Source organism: Thermobia domestica, chromosome 5, assembly GCF_964235325.1.
Source record: "Thermobia domestica chromosome 5, izTheDome1.hap1.1, whole genome shotgun sequence".
Classification (NCBI taxonomy): domain Eukaryota; kingdom Metazoa; phylum Arthropoda; class Insecta; order Zygentoma; family Lepismatidae; genus Thermobia; species Thermobia domestica.
In genome coordinates this window covers 212,149,871-212,170,183 of record NC_137458.1, presented here as the reverse complement: position 1 = coordinate 212,170,183, position 20,313 = coordinate 212,149,871, and the positions used below count along the sequence as shown (strand labels likewise).

General features: G+C 35.9%; 1 protein-coding gene across 1 annotated transcript; it reads right to left on the bottom strand.

The window, feature by feature from the left end:
- Window positions 1-4,696: 4,696 nt before the first annotated feature.
- On the bottom strand, window positions 4,697-18,558 carry LOC145686386 (uncharacterized). The gene is made up of 3 exons (XM_081759659.1): window positions 18,398-18,558; window positions 11,364-11,683; window positions 4,697-5,105 (listed from the first exon to the last, which is right to left on the bottom strand). The coding sequence occupies exons 1-3, from the start codon at window positions 18,507-18,509 to the stop codon at window positions 4,854-4,856; spliced, it is 684 nt and encodes a 227-aa protein (XP_081615785.1). The 5' UTR covers window positions 18,510-18,558; the 3' UTR covers window positions 4,697-4,853.
- Window positions 18,559-20,313: the final 1,755 nt, after the last annotated feature.

The following is a 20,313-nucleotide window of genomic DNA, read 5'->3' as shown; positions in this document are numbered from 1 at the left end:
CTAAATATTTGAAAGTATCCACTTTATCAAAAGCATTATTTAATATTTTAACGCCTCCACAATTTGCCGTATTACGGTCCCGACGCACTTCCATGTATTTAGTTTTCTCTGCATTTACTTCTAAACCCATGTCCCTGCAAGCGTTTAATAAGATCTCTGCATTTATTTCTACTGTTCTCCTATCATCCCCTATTAAATTTACATCATCAGCATATGCCATAACCTGGTGAATGCCGTTCAACTCTAGGCCCTGGTTGCTATCTTTGATTTTCCTTATGGCGTATTCCAGCACAAAGTTAAATAATAATGGCGACAACGCATCTCCTTGTTTCAGGCCATTTTTCGACGTGGAAGCTCGTGGACAAAAATTTTCCTACCCGGACTTTACTTTGGGATTCACTTAAATATATCTTTAATTAATCTAATTAGCTTTCTCGGTATTCCAAGTTCTGTAAGAACGTTGTATAATGTTTCTCTCCTAACCGAGTCGTAAGCCTTTCTAAAATCAATAAATAGTTGATGTACCGAGGTATTGTATTCCCACTTCTTTTTGAGTATTTGGCGAATGGTAAATATTTGGTCGATAGTTGATCGATTTCGTCTAAATCCGCACTGATAATCTCCAATAATTTCATCTGCGTATGGGGTCAATCTTGCTAACAGAATATTTGAAAGGATTTTATAGGATGTTGACAGAAGAGAAATGCCTCGATAATTATTACAGTCAGTTTTGTCGCCTTTCTTGTGAATTGGAACAATGATTGATTCTTTCCACTCTTGTGGCAATTCTTCCTTGTTCCAGATAAGGAGAATGAGTTTGTGTATCTTGTTCCACAATTTTTCGCCTCCAGCTAAAATTAACTCAGCCGGAATTTCATCTACACCCGGATATTTGTGTTTCTTCAATTTCTTTATAGCGGCTTCCACTTCTATTCGATTGGGTTCTGGAATATACGGTTCTGCGGTGTGTATCTCCTTTTCTCCACTGCGTGTTCAGCAAATCGTCAAAGAAATCTTTCCATCTATTTAAGAGGCTATCTGTATCGGTGAGAACTGTTCCGTCAGATTTCTTTAATATATAAGCACGAGGTTGATAGCCTTTCTTAAATTCGCTGATCCCCTTATACATGTCCCGAATATTTTTATTTTTACTATTATCTTCAAGTTCCTTAATTTTAGCTTTCAAAAAATCCCGTTTCTTTGTTCTAAAAGTTTTGGAAGTTTCCCGCCTGATATCTGCGAAATTTTGTGTAGTTGTTTCATTCGGATTTTGTAGCCACCGTAATTTTGCCTGTTTTCTCTTCTCTGCTAGTTTAATGCATTCTTGGTCGAACCATGGTTTGTTCCTACGTATTTCCGCGTGTCCCAATTTTTCTATTGCTGAACTTTTAATGCTATCTCTAATTTCAATCCAAGTATCCTCAACACTAGTGCACTCCGAGTCTTCTAAAACCGCGAATCTATTCGAAACTTCAATCTGGTATTCGTCTCTTACCTGGCTCTCTTCTAATTTATTTAAATTAAATCTCTCCGTTTTCGGACATTGAATATTACCTTTATTCAACGATAATCTCTCCCGTATTATCGCTACTACCAGGTAGTGACAGTGTCACAATCAGCCCCTCTAAACGACCGGACGTCAATTATGCTAGATTGTCTTCTTCTATCTACTAAAACGTGATCAATTTGATTATGTGTTTTTCCGTCTGGTGATGTCCAAGTGTATTTATGAACGTCGCGATGTGGGAATTTTGTACTCTCCACGATTAGGTTTTTGGATGTTGCAAAGTTCACGAGTCTAACACCGTTGTCATTACTTTCCTTATGCAAACTTTCGTTCCCTATAATCGGTTTGAAAATATCCTCTCGTCCTATCTTCGCATTGAAATCCCCAAATAGAATCTTCATATGGGATCGCGGGAGTTGGTCAAATATCCGTTCCACTTCTTCGTAAAAACTATCTTTTATATCGTCACCCTTATCTTCAGTTGGAGCATGTACATTTAAAACAATAATATCACACCACCGTCCCTTAAGAGTAATAAAAGAAAGTCTGTCAGTAACAAATTCAACCCGTTTAATTGCTGGTAATATTCGTTTGTGAACGAAAAACCCTGTTCTTAACTGGTGATTTTTATTTCTTTCCCCGTAAAAGAACGTAAAATTTCCGGAATTCTCAGATCCATTTCCTTCCCACCTAACTTCCTGAACTTCTACTAAGTCCATCCTGTATTTCTCTAACTCACTCGTTACAGATTTTAACGCGCCTGCCCTATAAAGACTTCTAATATTCCATGTTCCAAATCTCATGTCCATTTTCTTTTGCTGATTTCGTCCCAAGTTATCAGTCCTTGTCCGAGGCTTTTGTGAATGTTTCTGAACAAGTACCTTTTTTTACAGGATGAGGGTGTTAGCCTTAAAGGGAAATAAATAAATAACAGAATTCATTCTTCTTAATAGTTTAAAATGGTGTATATTTTGTATTTTAAAACATACTTTTAAGAATAAATTATGACATTTGCATTAAATAGTGAATATTACACATGATTTCTTGCTATAGATAGATCAGACAATAAAAAATATCGTGTTCTCTGAAATATTAAAATATCAGTGGTAGTGTACTTGAAAATCTTTTATTTCTATTTATTTTTTTTTACTAGCATTAATGCTGCTTGTAGACGATCCAAGAAAGCTTGAACAAGACCATTCAATACTCAAATTTACACGTTCAAAGGAGTATTGTTCAAGACACTTGAACAAGAGTCTCGAATGGTCTTGAAACAACTTTTACACGATCATAGAGGTATTGAATCATGTTATATATACTTGTTGATAGGTGGCAGTCCAAAACAAGTGACTGAAACTATGAAAACAAATGAAAGCGAAACTACGTACTGATTTAGTTCAGACCTGCGCGTGAATAGCTATAATATTAGCATATCTTTCCTAACTTTCTGCAGGCATTCGGAATCTAATAGATTACCGGTATATTAAATAACTTAGACAGCAGGTCAATTCACTTAGTAGCAACCCCCTTCGAATTTTCACTAACTATTTTGCCCCTTTTAAATTAAATGCGGGTTAGGTTAGCGTAAGTTAAAAAAGTAAAGTGCTGCTTAGATATAAAATCCCTGTACTAAGCTTTTTAAAGATCTGTTTCTTCAAATGGCGTACTGATGGCAGAATCACACTCAAAAAGAAAAAATCGAACTGTTTCCCAAAATTGTTTCACAAAGCAATGACTACCTTTTGATGTTATTTATGTTATGGCATCGAAAACTGTTTAAAGAAAAGGCTGAAAACGCAGGAAACCAAACGAAGCAATAATATTTTTTTTTCAGCCACTGGACTTACCGCCCATATCTGCATCAGACTTTCTTCACAAACCTATCCCATATTTGGTGGCTGTCGGACATAAGCTCACCGATAGCAAACATAAGCTCCCTTAAGGGACTTGTAATAAAATTCACCGAATATTGAAATTTAGGCTTTGGCTACTTCCTAAGCAGAAGATGGAGCTACTATCTTATATCACTTATCAGGTATAAAAAAATAATAAGGACGTTGCGGAGTTGTGTTGTATTACACGTGGGCAGACCTTCAGGAACTTGTAATAAAATTCCCTGGATATTAAAATCTAGCGTTTGACTACAATTACATATAGGCCTAATAACTCAGTAGAAAGTAGAGCTACTAATGTAGTATAGCAGTTACCAGATATCAAAATAAAATAGGGATGTTGCAAGTTTAATGTGTTAAGCATAGGCGGCAGTAGGCCTAATTTTGACCCTGGAAATTTTAGAACCAAATTTTTCTTCTTTTAATACAGTGATGAATTGTCCGGCCTATAATTCCATGATTAGACATGAATACTTAGATATTAGAATTAGCTTGCTAACAGGATTGGAGATTCTGGTTTGTGATTTTTTTTTTTTTTTTTAATGAATTCATCATACTCAGATGTATTTCGGCCTTGCTTCTTAGTGCTGCCGTCGTGCTTGCAGACCAACACTGAAACAAATATCTTTCTTATTTACTAACACAAAGCTTCTTTTTTCTTTTGGTTCATAAGTTGTTGTTTTGTTCTTAGTAAATAAGAAAGATTCATTTGATGAGTATTGGTCTGCAAGTATGACGACGGCCTTAAGACTTGAACTCTGCAACATTCTTAATAGTTTATTCTGATGTCTGATAACTCCTATATGACATTAGTCATATAGCCTATTTTCTATTGAGGAACTAGGCCTACTAGTAGAAAGCCCAGATTTAAATATCCGGAGCAATTTATTACAAGTTTCTCAAAGCCCGCCCACATTTAACACATTAAACCCTGCAACATTCTTATTATTTTATTCTGATATCTGACAACTGATATATAGCATTAGTAGCTCTATTTTCTACTGAATTAGGCCTGCTACTAGTCAAAGTCTAGATTTTAATACCTATTCATACCCATCATACGTTTTTCTAAAGCAAAATGAAATATATATCTCAGATACTTTCAGCCATAGTGGGAAAAAGAAAGGAGATACCCTTTCACCAAAATTTCGTTTACCGTTATTTCTGTGCTGCAAAATTTCCTGCACCGGAAGTTTCAGGAAATTTCCAGTTCAGTATGTACACTATCTGCTCCATCTACTGTCCAAGAGAAAATATAATGATTTTTATTTAAAGGTCTGAAAACAAAACAGCAATCGAAAAGAAAATTTATGTATTGAAAAAAGACTGTATGTTAATTTCTACACGATTTAACAACTTATTTTGAAAAGAATGTCTGGAGGTAACAGTGACTCACATCATTCGTTATCAATTACACACTCAGTTACACATGTGGAAGAACGCATTAGTAATTTTTACACTTCCGCATTTGACCACGACCACAATGTATGCACAACCACAAAACTAAAAAAATATATACAAAAATCTTGCACTATGTTTTTGAGTGTTCCAACGATAGACATTACTAATTGAGCCTTTTCCTGGGAAACTCCACTTAAAAGTAGCATCATTCCAACCATTCCGGAAGACGGGACATTTCTTCTTCCCAGTACGTATATGCAGATGATTTCCACTAATTCTATCGTAAGAAGTGGAATGAAGATAGACTGAAAAAGAAATAACATATTAAGAACCTGTTCCTTATAGTAATAACCAGCATTAGAAAAATTTTCTTCTGAGCCAGGAACTCTAATAATATAAATCCAATTTGATATATACACCTACATGTTTTAGCCTTCTATACAAAGTTTAATTAGAACTGGTGTTCAAAATTTTCAGGCAACCTAAGCCTAACCAAGAGGTAATACTTTTAGGCTGTAGTTATTGAACTTTCTTATGATGTCATATCAAATTTGGTATTAATATAGACTTTTATTCCGTTGTTACAGGTCCGGAAAGACAGAAGAGTGAGTAAAGTGTGACCAAACGGAGAAACTGAAGGAGAGAACTATTATAGAAAACTACACAAAAAAGGGTTCAAAGCCGCAGGAGATCCACGCCGACATGGCCGCTACTTTAGGTGATAGTGTTCCTTCATATGTTATCGTGAAGAAATGGGCAGCCGAATTCAAGACGGGGAAGACCTCCATTGAAGATGACACTTGATCAGGAAGGCATGTGAAAGCACTAACTCAGAAGAACATTGACAAAGTACACGAAATCATGAATGATCGGCGAATGACCATCAGGTAGACTGCTGAGACAATGGAATTAACTACCGGGAGAGTTGACGAAATTATCACCCAGCATTTAAGAATGAGCAAGGTTTCCGCGAGATGGATGCTAAAGCTTACAAAACCTGATCAAAAGCTCACCAGACCCAACATTTCAAGGGAAAATAGATGCCTTTTGCAGTCGATTCATAACAGTAGATGAGACATGGGTCCTAACCAGAGTTTAAACAAAGTTCCAAGCAGTAGAAACATCCCTCATCCCCCTTCCGAAGAAGGCCAATTCAGTGACCTCAGCTGGAAAAGTGACAGCTACAGTTTTCTGGGATTCGGAAGGAATAGTGATACTGGAGTATCTTCCAAAGCGGCGAACAGTGACTTGGGAGTACTATGCAGGTCTTCTACGACTGCTGCGTGATAATATTCGGCAGAAGCGTCGTGGGAAACTGATAGCAGGGTGCTTCTCCACCCCCTAGCCACGAGACAGTTAACGCAATGGCAGCAATTCACGATTGCGCCTACAGATTGGTCTTCCACTCACTTTATCAACCTGATTTGGCACCTTTCATCTCTTTCCAAAGCACAAAAAGAAGTTGGAAGGTATTTTGACACTGATGATGACGTCATACATGCCGTAGATGAAATTTTACACAAAACATTTTCTACCAGCAGCGTTAACGCACCTGAACATCAATGGAAAAAACGTGTTGACTTGTCACAGGACTTGAAAATTAACACTATCCATAAACTCTCTGCTTGCCCGTTCATAGGTAGGCTTAGAACTTCTGTAACAACCCTCGTAGAAGTGCTTATGATTACACTTACTGACAGTAAAAAATGATTTACCATCCAGAACGATGGTTTTTCTTTGGAAATGTGGACTTGCCGAGCGGCACTGCTTTAGCACCATTTGTTGTTACTTAGTTTACTTTGGAGCTGCTGCTTTTTTTTTTTTTTTTTTTTTTTTTTTTTTTTTTTTTTTTTTTTTTTTGGATGTACTTTGGTATCGATCTTCGAAAGTAAAGTATTGTGGAGAGTGGAGGCTGCAGTTCAACTCTGCTGCAACATCCCGTAAATGATCTTTGTGGTCCATGAACTTCACAAGTGACATCAGCTTTCTTTCCTTAAACACAGCATCCACTTCGGTCTTTCTTTTGGTGTTTCCTATATCTTCATACCTTGTAACTGTTCCATATACAGAAAACTGCTTTTCGTTCTACATTATAGTTTTTCATCTATGACGATCAACGTTCAAACAGTAAAGGGTTTATTTCTACCAGTTCTGGTTTGAACAGAGTTAATGGAGATGGAATCTATTCCTGGGATGCAAAATCAAATGTACGAAATTGCTTTTCAATATTTTTTTAAACACCGTTTTTGCTCTGATACCTTCCGATAGGTAAGTACATATTGTTATACTGTTTAAAATTACATAATAGTGGGGAAAATATTGCTTTTGTCTGCTTCTACAACGTAACAGCAATTTGATAGCTGTAATTACAAGTTCTCACAATTATGTAATGTTAAGCAGTGTTACAATCTTTAACAATGATCATCATATCTCCGGAACGGGTTGAAATATCAAATTGCTGTAAACGACATTACGATTTTTACGATTATTGTAAACTACGTACGGGATTACATGTGATATATAAAGGCTTTTGAAGAAAGTCAAAATTTCAATTCCTTGTAACTTTCTTACTACTTGTTAGGAATATATGGTGAGCCAATGAAACCTCGCACATTTTAAGGGCTATTAACCCCCCCCCCCCCAAAAAAAAATATTGTTAGAAACTACTTTATTCAAAAATAAACAATGGTATTGGAAAATGTTTGAAATTACTTCGTTGTAGTTTGAATTATTCTGTTCTGCTATGTGTTCAAATTTACTAAAATTTACAATATAATTATTCGCAATAATACCCAATACAACCTCTTCCTTTTTGATTACTTTTAGCACTGTCACGAGGAGGAGCGACAAGAATGGGGATCGTCGCTTCCGCTCACCATTCTTCTGTCGCTTTTAGTCGTCATTATTGTCTAGTCAACAACTAATAGCGCGTTTAGTTGTACGGAGTCGAAATGTTTTTCAAGGATAGCAGTTCTGAGATTACAATGCAAAGTTCGCTTAAAGTTTGCCGTTCCAACTAATGAAAATGTTCATGATCAGAAGACTATCTTGCAGTAGGTCGACAATTTCCGAACAAGGTTGAAGAAAAAAATCTGGCCGGCATGCAGCAGCTATTGGGCTTCCTAGGAGAGTAAGAAGGATCTTTACAAGAAGACCTGCAGTAACTGCAAACGGTTTTCAATACCATTTTGTAATTTTTGAATAAATAACATTCTATTTGCAATACTTTTTTTTTTTTTTTTTTTGTTTTATTAGCCTTTAAAATGTGAGAGTTTTATTGGGTCACTCTGTACATCATATCATGATCATGGTATTCGACATTAAAATACTTCCAATGTGCATTGACACGTTCGCCTTACTTGTGTTAATTCTGTTGTAAAGGCCTCTAGAATTTGGATGTTCAAGATGTTTGTGATACTGTAGCGTCCCTGGTTTGTAACACTGAATAATAAGTTTGGTAAGTTCTTAGTTTAACATGTTGGTTTGAAATGTAATATGCTGACGTAGTGCAATTAAAAAAAAAAAAAAACTACGTTGGGTTAGGAACACTGTTCATCTGTATTGTGGAGTGTGTCACATATTATTTCTCTGCCGATATTTGCATGCTACAAAATTTCAGTGAATTTTATCTATTAGTTTAAAAGTTACAAACGTGTTTCAAGATAAATCGTCCACCTTGTATATATTGTATTAGTTCTACAATTCAATGAACAAAAATTTTAAATCCCTTAACTTGATGATGTACTATTAAGGATACAATAATATATGGGAAAAAAGTTATTGCGAAAAAGTGTCAATCACAATATACATTCTATCTTTCTGTTTCTTGAGATGACTTAGATATCGCTTCAAATTATCCTATATTTGTTTGTAATTTAATGTCCCTTTCCAGCACCCAGTCTAAATGGAATATGGGCCTACAGCTTAAGATGGTATCCGGAAATACTTATCTTATCGAGAACTGAACTCAAATCACCAGCACACTAACCATTTACAAATAAAGCACTCTAAGACTGATGGGAATTTAAACAGATGTCAGCTCTAAGAATATACGTCTTCTTTATGCTAAGGTCGTAGTAGTAAAAAAAAAACTAAAAGGCTGCAACTGTTTATCGAATCTGAAAATGATAATAGTAATAGCTTAAGAAAGGAAAGGTGCTCTTAAAGCAGAAGTATTTACAAACAAAAAGCTCTGCCCTGTCACAATACGAACAGGGACTATAATTAGAAGGATGTTTAAAATTAGGGACGATTTTAATATAACACATGAATACAAATAGTTATCGTTCCATATTTATGATCTTTAAAATACAATAATAATAGTAAATTAGGTATAGAGCATCTCAAAAGCACAAAAATCATACAACACTTCAGACATATAGTTGATGGCCTGAACATGATTTTGGCTGTCTAAAGGACCAGATAAAACTAATTTTAAAAATAAACCATAATCCTTGGAAAATTAAGTACGTTTTTAATTTTTAGTGTAATTATTATAGCCAAGATTTAAATGCACTATTTTAAGTTTTATTTCCAACAACAATGAAAAGCCAGGCATTCCAACAATGGATATTTTAAACAGTGAAACATTTGTTTTCTTATTGAAAAACTATTTCTGAAAGAAACAGGACAATTAGAAATGAAATAAAATGAAATCTTTAGTTTTTACGTTCCACGGTTATGCCGGCTAGGCTAAAGGAGACAGTGATGATGAGAAATGAATGAAATGCTAGAATGAAGAAAATGGGAGAACCCCGAGAAAACTCACGCACACGGTGTTTGTCCCCTACAAAGTTCACGTAGCACGAGCTCGGATCGAACCAGGGACCCCATGCACCAGAGGTGAACGCTCTACCACTGAGCCACCGCGGCCCTATTAGGACAATTAGAGTAACAATATGTGACGTTTAACTGTTTCGTGATCAATGTAGACTTCAAATCAGAGACAATTCAACATCTGCTTCAGTTATGGTCAACTGGATTTTTGAATCTTAAAAGATCGTCTCTGCAGAAGAAAATCTTAGTGTTCAATAAAAATTTGCAAGTTACGTATCTGTTCAGACTGAGAGTGACATGGATGACCAGACTGCAATACTGAAAGAACATGCTGAAAAATAACAATGAGCGGAGCAGGACGTTTGGGCGCAAAGCAGTCCACGATGAGCTGCTTCGGCGCGGTTGTTCGTTCTTGACTGGTCATTGAGAACTCTGTCATACTGACATATAGATTCCATGTTCTTATTGGAAATAATGCTGTTCTCTTTATGCTGCCCAATCGTATCGTTCCTTTACGTTCGATATGTTATAAAGAACAAAAATTTGTTTTGGGATGTCACAGGCTGCCTACAGTAAATTTTATTTCGCTTATTCCTCCTATTTCAATTTATAGCTAGTGCCTATAAGTGCCTGTTTTTATGAATTCTGAAATAATTTTCTATTAAGACAATAGAGTATCAACTATCCGGCCTAAATGACAGACCAAATAACAAAAAAGCATTCAATAAATACTTACATAGTACTTCCTGAACCACCCATAGCATTAAAAGCACCATTTTTATTCCAAAACTAGTTCTTAATCGTTTCTTCTGACCTCTTGGTACAGGCCAGTACTTAATAAACACTTCTTATGTTTTGTACCATGCGTTTTAATAATTTATTATAGAAAATGAAAATATGTACAGTATTGTACACATTTTAAGAAATTTAATAATGTCTGACAAAAAATCAAGTCAATCAAGTTATTTTAAAGATGTGAATACAGGATAGTCACAACTTTAAAATAACTAAACATTAACGAAAAACGTACGTCTTTTTACACAAATTACATATGTCTTACTTTATTAAAAAGAAACATTCTTTTAAAACTAAATCGTATAATACGGAGACCGGATAGTCAATAGTTTGCTGCAGTTCCTTCCCATTTCTTTTCAACTGCTAGAGACAAGTTGTGCATAATATGCAGAAACCTTGCTGTGTTCAAGATATTTAGTTTTTGCAAAATTATTTATAGAAGTTTTTCGAGATTTCCAGTGCTTATTTTCATATTTTAGTGTCTAAACATCCGGGCTGTAGTTCTGCAATTCATTATAACATATGTAAACCTATTTGGATAAAAGGTTTTGCTCCCAAACGGCCGCGTCCAAATGTTATGGACCCGACAATGAGCCCCTGTATAACTTTATACAATCTTACAAACTTACTTTACTGTCATTTAAAAATAATAATAATAATAATAATAATAATAATAATAATAATACTAATAATAATAATAATAATAATCAATGCTGCATTTCCTTTCAGTTATTATGTATAAAATGTTGATAAATAGATAGAATAGAATAATGCTTGATTCTCTTATTCGTGTTACAAAGGAATTTAAAATAAAGCCAAAATATGACTTGCTCTAATTATATAGAAAGCAAAAATGTTTCTACTACCAAGTTATGATAATACGGATATATCAATTTAAGCCTAAATTAATCGAAATTAAAAATTTTACACCATTCAGTTTTGTTTTATTGTTAAAAAAAAAAAAAAAAAAAAAAGACAATAAAGATACTCACCCGATAAAACAAATATTCCAATCCTGACGCGACCATTATCCTGACCAACACTGCAAGAAGAACTACATGTATTTTTCCATAAACAAGAAGACTTTGTGATAAAATGCCTCTTTTAATAATAGCCTCAGTCTTATGGTTCTCTAAAGTACTTTTATGAATTGTCCCATCATGTGATTTAAAACGCAAACACTCAGCACTATCACCACTTGATTCAGAAAATGAGCTAACACAAGACTGGCTAGGAGAAGTAATTTCTGTGTTATTCCAGTTTTCTTCACTGTTTACATTGTAGCTTTTCGGAACAGGCAGTGTACAATTACCTGAAAGGAAATAGTAACATCTATTATAATGGCATTCTACGAATAATGCATTACCTTTACTGGAAGTTATTTTACATTAAGCAAATTTGTCTTCTGGTCGTTTATAATATGCACGACTAGTAAGCCTTCTCAAGGAGAATTACACTGAATCGTGATCGACTGCTCTCAATTCAAGGTAATTCTCATCAATAGGCTATTGGGAACATAAACAACCCACGATGACTTTTAAAATTTCCCTAAATTCTCTCAATGCTTTGTAAACTTCGGACCAGCACGAAGAATACATGTAAACCTAGCCATAATTAGACTGGAAATTAAAAATCGTGAGTATCATTCTCGGCCGTAGCCGAGAGGTATGTTGTTAACACTTTTTTTTTTTTTTTTAATAGCAATTTCTTTAATAAAGCTACTAATCGAAGGAATGAATTTAATTTCTAGAGAAGCCCTTGGGAAATGATATATAAAAAGGTCAATTTCTTTCCTAGGTTGGAAGGTGCAATCCTCAAATACCAGTGTTTCAATTGCCCATCTCTCGGAGGTGGCAAGTTTAGTGATTAACCTCAATACTCTACCATTTCTGGGTCTCGACAGTACATGATGGACGCCGGGCCCAGTACAGATTCCCATACACTTCGAGTTATATCGAAGTGCGATTCGACCGCTTGAGTTCAACCAAGCTTTCGGCTGAAATCGAGATGTACCAGGAATGTCTTGACCCAGGCATTATTCAAGCTACGCCATGTCAAAACCTCACCACAACATAACAATGATTTTTATCTTCTTAGTTACGGAACCTCCGTCGAAAACTGACTATGATTATTTAAATGACGTACGAAAAAGTATATTTTGTGCAATATTTACCAAAATTTTGAAATGGGAAAAAAATAAAATGATTCAACTCGTCTTTGCGTGTCACATATAGGGTGTTCCTAAATGAATATCAGGATTTTAATTTAGTTAATCTACGACATATATAATACAGAAATTAAACATATCTTAAAAGACACGGTAACTCAAACAGTTTATTGTTATAGGAGCTCAGTATGAAATCCCACTGTAACACGGCACACATATAGTTTGTAGTCAATTTCTTCCCACACTGCAGCTAGTATATCTGGTATAACAGACTCCACTGCTACAACGATCCTTCGTTGCAATTCACAGAGGTCGGAAAGCAGTGGTGGCAAGTAAACATGATCTTTTACATACCCCCACAAAAAGAAATTGCAAGGTCAGGAGATGCTGAAGGCCACTGCAGAAGAGCCACGTCATTTTTACAAGGACAACCTACCTATCGTTGGGGAAAAAAGCATTCAATCAATTCCGTGACGGGGCGTTATCTTGATACCACATGATTTCGTTTTTCTTTTCTTTTTTTTTTCACGATCCAGTTGAGGTTAGAACCATACCTGAACTGTGTCCAAATATGCAATACCAGTAATTTTTTTTTAATTTATTTTTTAAGTCCATACACTTCTTCTTTGGATAGTGCACAAAATACATTCACTTTTGACGAATTCTTCATGTTGTACGGTTTTATGTGGATTTTCAGACCCCCAAATACACACATTATGCGTATTCACTGTTCCACTTAAGATGAAATGAGACTTCATCACTAAACACCACATAACTAAGAAAATACTCATCTTTCATCTAGTACTTTTTCGCTGAAGTTGAGCCGGGTCACATTATCTTCATGCTTTAGGGTCTGTAATAGTTGCAGACAATACGATCTCACTTGCAGTCTCTTTCGTAATACCCTCCAAAACAGTCGTGGTTGGCATTACTAGTTCTTGACGCGCCCACCTTACAAAGTTCCTAGGACTCTGAATGAAATTTGCTCTGACTTGTTCCACCTGCTCATCTGATACACGGTCTTGCAGAGCTCTTACCCTTCCCCATGTATTATTGAATTGCTTGTATCAGTTTCGGACTTGTTATCCTATGGGGGATCACGTCCATATTCCCACCGGAAAGCATGTTGCATTCCAATTAGTTAGTTACACCTTGCGAATCCTAGAGCACAATGACTTTACACTCAGGAGTCGCCGCCATCTTTTCAATTAGCGTCGTGCTATTGCGGGGTTACGGAGCGGCATGTACAAAGCAGAAAAAAAACAACTCTTTGAGTTACCGTTTCTTTTAAGGTATGTTTCATTTCTGTATAGTATATAAAAGAGAAGATACATATAATCAAAACTTCGCTAATCATTTAGAAACACCATATATAATCAAATAAAAAGTACGGAGAAAAATTAAATTTAAGTCATTTAATAGGGCTCTGGAAAGCGTTTAATAGGAGAATGCCAACAAAATGGTTATTATATGGAAGCCTTAGATTAAGATGATAGGATCAGCTGTAACTATCAAGAGTTAATGTCAGTACGATGAACCACACATCCCAAATTTAATTCTTTTCTTTTTCGTTATAGTGAATACGGACGTCAGAGGGCAATTACTCCCTTTCTGAGTTTGAGAAATACTGTAGTAATGACTAATGAAAAACATGAAACTACCTATGTCGGTTGTCTTGTCCGGCCCTCCCAACAAAACATGTAAAGGCACTATTGATAGTACAAATTGTCCATCTTGGCCTCTGTCTGTTCCTTTGAAAAGTGAACAACTTAAGAGAGGTGGCTAGCACCAAAACAAACGAACAACAACTAATGATAATACGTAGTTGCAGATCAGGCTCATCTAACCTTCTGGTACAGAAGAAGTGTTTAAAGGAAAGTAAAGCGCAAACATAGGGAACAGTGCAGTAAAGACCATAATAGAATTGACACTATCTTCAATATTTAAGTGCACAGTGGACCGTGATTAAAAATTGAGTTAAGAATGAGTTTTTTTTTTTTAATATATATATATATATATATATATATATATATATATATATATATATATATATATATACAGATAATTATTCACAAGTAAGAGCAATATTTAAGGAATTGAACGACGTAGGCAGAAAACTACAGCGCAAAAAGAAAAAAACACAAACTAACATGTGGCAGGTGACGATTTCAAAGCACAAATGCTATCTAACAGCCAGAATACGGCGAAGCTGGTGAGCTCGCGTGGCAGCGCAATCATAGGAAGCAGGCATGTCAGCGACGGTAGATATGTGCGTAACCGAGGGTAGTAAAAAAACTTGAGTATTCGCAGTTATAGGAGTTCCTACAACACTTATATTGGTCTGACATTAGTAACGCTATACTTGTAAAATAAAAATACATTTTTAACATACTGTGCAGAAATATTACGAAGACAGAAAATGGTGCACATTTATTGTACGGATCCATACGTAAATTCACTATATATATATATATATATATATATATATATACTTCTTTCACAACAAATTGACTCTCTGTACCTTAAACAATCATTTTTTGGAGGTGAAGTTGCATTCCTCTATGCAGAATTACTTTAGAAGGGCTTCAGTTATGTGCACGATAGTAACAATTGTGCGAAGGACACAAACTTACTAGCGCTAGGAGGCCACTAAGAAGTACGAATGCTATCTAACGAGCCAGGGCATCAGCGTAGCAGGGGTCCGAGTGAAACGCGGGCGTGTGTTCGTACGCAGCAGGTGCGTCAGCGATGATGAGTATACACAAACGAGGGTTGCGTATTGTATATAGCACAAACACACTTACTTTATGTGTTGGATTATGTATTTGTACGTTACTATGGGCATTATAGATAATATTCCTATATGGTTTTATTATTTGGTACTTGCATATTTGTATTCCAAAATATGTAACACATTCCTAACGTAAATTTTGCAAATATATATGCAAAATGGATCCTTTAACCTTTGTGCATTTCTATGCTTGCGTGTCATGAGCACACTAACTTCGGAGACTTCACTTCACTTTGTATACTGTGAATAATAGCTTTCCTTGTTTAACAGGTTACACTTTCATTAATGTATTTCTAGCAAATACGCATATCACAGATGGGAACAAACCATATTTCGATAATTTACACAGTTTATTAAAATATTACAAATTTGTGCCTTTGTCCTACAGAATAAGTGCAGTATTGTCGGGCTGAAATCGTCATTTTTTTTTTTTTTTTTTTTTTTTTTTTTTGTCAGTCATGTGAGGAAAAATTATTGTCATCTCTTCGTCAGGGTACTTAATAATTACTCGGTGCACACTCATTTTAAGAGGGCTTTATGGACGTGTAAATATTACAATTCCAAAATATGGCATAAAAATTACAGTGAAAAACCCAAACCAACATGTGTTAGGTGTCTACTAACAAGCACGAATGCTAACAGTCAGTGCAATAGCACAGCAGGATGGTCAACGTTGGTGCGATTCGCATAACTGAGGATGCTGCTAAAAACAGTAGATTAGGTACATTCTCTATTGACAACTCTCTCCTCCAAAAAAAAGTACTCTCCACTGGTGAATTTTCCCAATGACATTTCACACCTTCAACACAATGTTCACGTTGAAAATGTAACTGTTGCTCCATTTCTATATTTTCAATGCCCTCCTACACACACCGTACTTTCTGCTCGACTTCAATAATCTGTATCATATAACGTAAAAACTCCTTTCTTCATGCGCTTCAATAGCACTTGGTCATGGTTTCATACTACTAAGGCTCCACTTGTAAGCATAAAATACTACTTCTGTGCACTGTGCTGAAATACACCGCCTACGGAAAATAGCATTTAACATAGCCATCTATAGTATGTAGTCACTTATTTTATTCGTTGCAGAGAACTTGCAATGATTTTACACGGGAAGGTTCTGGAACACAGGTTCTACCATATGGTGTAATTATAGCTAGGTCGGTTTCTTTCTGTACAAAGTTTAATATTTAATTTATCACAATATTGCCGAGCGAGCGTTCGCAAATGAAGGCGGGTTAGAGCTCACCAGTGGACGTTGGTTTCTGTCTTTCTTATAGTTAAATGAGAAGGGCGGGAAGGTTCTAGATTACTGGTCCCCCGTGTAGGTGGGTTGATTTCTTTCTGTACTAAAGTTTATACATTTAATTTTCACAGTATTGCCGAGCGAGCGTTAGCGAGTGAAGGCGGGCTAGAGCCCCGCAGCGCACGTTGTTTTCTGTCTTTATTACTGCTCAATGGGAAGGGGACCAGTAATCTAGAATCTTGCCGAAGGGCACCCGTTCTAAAACCTTACTTTGCCTTGCCTTTTAGAACCTTGCAATTTTACACCAGTCATCCTACATATGTAAACCTAAAATACAGCTGGGTAAGTCTTTACTTTGACTCCAACTGTGACTTTAATCGGTTCTTATAGGTTCAGTTACTTCCTGGAACTGTTTGTGCGTGAGTCACTTGTTAGAACTGTTCGTGCCTTTGGTGTGACGGCTTAGTTCATACTTTTCCCACTAGGTGTCTGTGTAGTCATATGGTAGTTGGTTAGTAGTCACATGTTCTGTGTGCATGTATGTGTGTGCTGCTGTTTGTGGCATGCGGGAGCGCGTAATTGAATTGGTTGAATTGAGTTTGAGAAAATCTATCATAGTTGTGGTCTAAACTGAAGATATTTTCGACGTATTCTAAAAGTGGACGTTTATTGGTTTCTTGTTTGTAATAATAGCAAGTGTGCTCGGTTTAATAAAACGACGTGTGTGCGGAAAGGAACATTTTTCAGTAATGTTGAGTATTGTGCATGTGTTCTTGGTATCTTATTTTTTCGTGTGTGGAATCAGCAGTTATGAGTTCATTATTCATGAGATTTCTCCTATGGCGAAATGGTGTGTGTTTTCTTTTTTTAATTCATATTATTTTTATTCTTGATTTGTTTTGCATTTGAGTATTAGGCAAACTATTTGGTTTGCTGCTGCTTGTCCTATTGTCTTGTTGAGATGTAATTTTTTTTTTCTTTGTCATGCACTGATTTATGATTAGAGACGAGTTTTTTTTTTTTTTTAATTTTTCCCTTCTTATCTTAGCTTTATAGTAGTGGTGTGATTATTTATTATTATTTTGGATGTTTTTATGGTACTTGAGCGGGGGGGTTGGGGGGCGGTAGCCCCCCATTTAGATCTCAAAATTCATAGTCACCGCTTCACCTGAATTGATGTTTAGTAACATTGTGGCCCTTGTACTTATAGTATAATTGTTAACTTCGTATAGTAACATTGTGGCCCTTGTACTTATAGTATATTTCTTAACATCGTATAGTAACATTGTGGCCCTTGTACTTATAGTATAATTCTTAACATCATACATTACTTTCACTGTGTTAGTAATTGTAATCGATTCATGTGATCAGGTTCCGGGAGCAGTTTAGGAATGATTCCTAAACTGCTCCGGAAACCGGATCACATGAATCGGTTGAAGTCACAGTTGGAGTCAAAGTAAAAATTTGCCTACAGCTGTATTACTTTGTAGTGTTGCCTGCAGAAATTTGTTCATTATAAATATGTCTTTCCATGCGAACTATTTAATTTTACCTGTAAATCTTCCAAAATGTGGTGCGCCAAAACTACACCAGCGCCGTAATATATAACCTAATAAAGCAGAAAGTGCGCTTCTACCTACTCGGGAAATACTACACCAGCGTCGTAATATATAACCCATTTTTTTAATAGTTACAAAAATATCTTAACAGTTTATAAAGTAAGTCTTCATGGAAGTAAATAATCAAATCCCTTTCTATAAAACAAGCTGCATTTTACACACCCTTATTATGTATTTTATGATAGAAAAATGAAACTTACTGTTTTCCACTTTATCGAGATTAGCAATTTTTCTAAGTCTATCTTCAGAATTTAGAAGTATTCTTCGTCGTCTTGCTGCACGACGTTTTGCGGCCAAATCTATGTCCCCCATGTTTTCATTTTATTTACACATATGTTAGATTTGTACTGCACTGTCCAGTGTTGCCAATAAGAACTTTAAGAAAGCAGCTAAGTGACATACAATATCCCTTTTAAGATCTTGGGTTTTTGGGGTATTCTTTAGACTTTCAGTCAAGCAGCTACTGCATTGTCACTATTTACCTTATGATCATGGTTTATAGACCTCATTCTCTTCAGAATAGAGCAGGCTTTCAAATGGTACCGGTACCACTTACATGCCCATACCATATACCAGGAGAGGAAAAAATTGTGGGGAAAGGAGAAATTTCCGGGATTTTTTTGTCACACTTTGGGCCCCTCTGGAATGGTCCTGTGTGAACGTAGAGATCTGAAAAAAAAAATAATCAGATAAATACTACTCGGTAGATTAAATGTGTAGCAAATTTCAAGGTTCTATCTTGAATAGTAAGGGCGGGGAAAATATTTATCAATAATCCCCACAATGACCAAGATTACCCTAAAAGATCCTTATCTCAGGTAAAAAAAAAATCCTGAGACATCCATATTCATCCTAGAATCATGGTCCGTCCATCATTCTACTCAGAATAGAACTGCCTTTCAAACGGTACCATTCACGTGTCTCCGTCGTGTATCTGACGCGGGAAAATCACGAAGAAAATAATTTTTTGGTCAAAATATCCATTTTTAAAAAAAATTCTGCCCCTCTGGAATGGCCTTGTGTGAACGTAGAGATCTGGAAAAAATCTGATAAATACTACTCGGTAAACTAAATGTGTGTACCAAATTTTAGGCTTCTATCTTGAATAGTAAGGGCGGGAAAATATTTATCAATAATCCCCACAATGCCCCAGATTACCCTAAAAGACCCTGATCTCAGGTAAAAAATTTCCTTATACATCCCTAATTACCCTAGAATAATGGTTCGTCCATCATACTCTTCAGAATAGAACTGCCTTTCAAACGGTACCATTCGCATGTCTCCATCGTGTATCTGAGGCGGGAAAATCGCGAAGAATTTGGTTAAAATATCACTTTTTTTTAACTTTCTGCCTATCTGAACCACATTGTTCTAACGCAAAGATCTGAAAAATCCAATAAATACTACTCGGTGGACTAAATGTTTATGCAAAATTTCAATATTCTAGGTGCAGAGGTAAGCCCACCAAAAAATGTACCCACAATACTCCAAATTCACGTGTAAAGAAGTATCTTGGGTAAAAATTTCCTGAGACCTCCCTAATTATTCGTTCACCATTCTCTTCAGAATAGAACTGCCTTTCAAACGGTACTATTCACATGTCTCCATCGTGTATCTGAGGCGGGAGAATCGCAAAGAAAGGGGATTTCAGGTTAAAATATCCCTTTTTAAATCTTTTTGCCCCTCTGGTCCCCTCTGTTTTAACGCAGAGATCTGTGAAAAAAAAACTGATAAATACTACTCGGTGGACTAAATGTTTGTGTAAAATTTCAATCTTCTAGGTTCAAAAGTAAGCCCGCCAAAAAAAAGACTGATAATAGGCCTAACAAGCGAAAATACATTTTTAAAGTTATGACGTCATCACCTCCTATGTCTCGAAGCAGGAGGGCGTGAATCCATACATAACGTGTTCTACAATGCCTCTAGAATGGAAAAAAAAGAAAAAGAACGGACGAAAAAGCTCAAATAGGACAGTTATAACCAGGCCGGTAGCCAGCCCAAAACTGTAGGGGGGGGGTGGCGACTGAAGTTAGGGAGGACCGATCCAACCATATTATAGTTCATTTGCAAGCCTACCATGAACATTTTAGGGCGGCAGCAAAAATGTAAGGGTGCC

What these genes read in the sequence shown, in the direction of transcription:
- LOC145686386 (XM_081759659.1), bottom strand. Translation starts at nt 18,509, where the DNA reads ATGGGGGACATAGATTTGGCCGCAAAACGTCGTGCAGCAAGACGACGA. An exon ending in TCTCGATAAAGTGGAAAACA is followed by an intron (nt 11,684 to 18,397) that starts GTAAGTTTCATT and finishes ATTTCCTTTCAG; the next exon opens with GTAATTGTACACTGCCTGTT. An exon ending in TGGAATATTTGTTTTATCGG is followed by an intron (nt 5,106 to 11,363) that starts GTGAGTATCTTT and finishes TTTCTTTTTCAG; the next exon opens with TCTATCTTCATTCCACTTCT.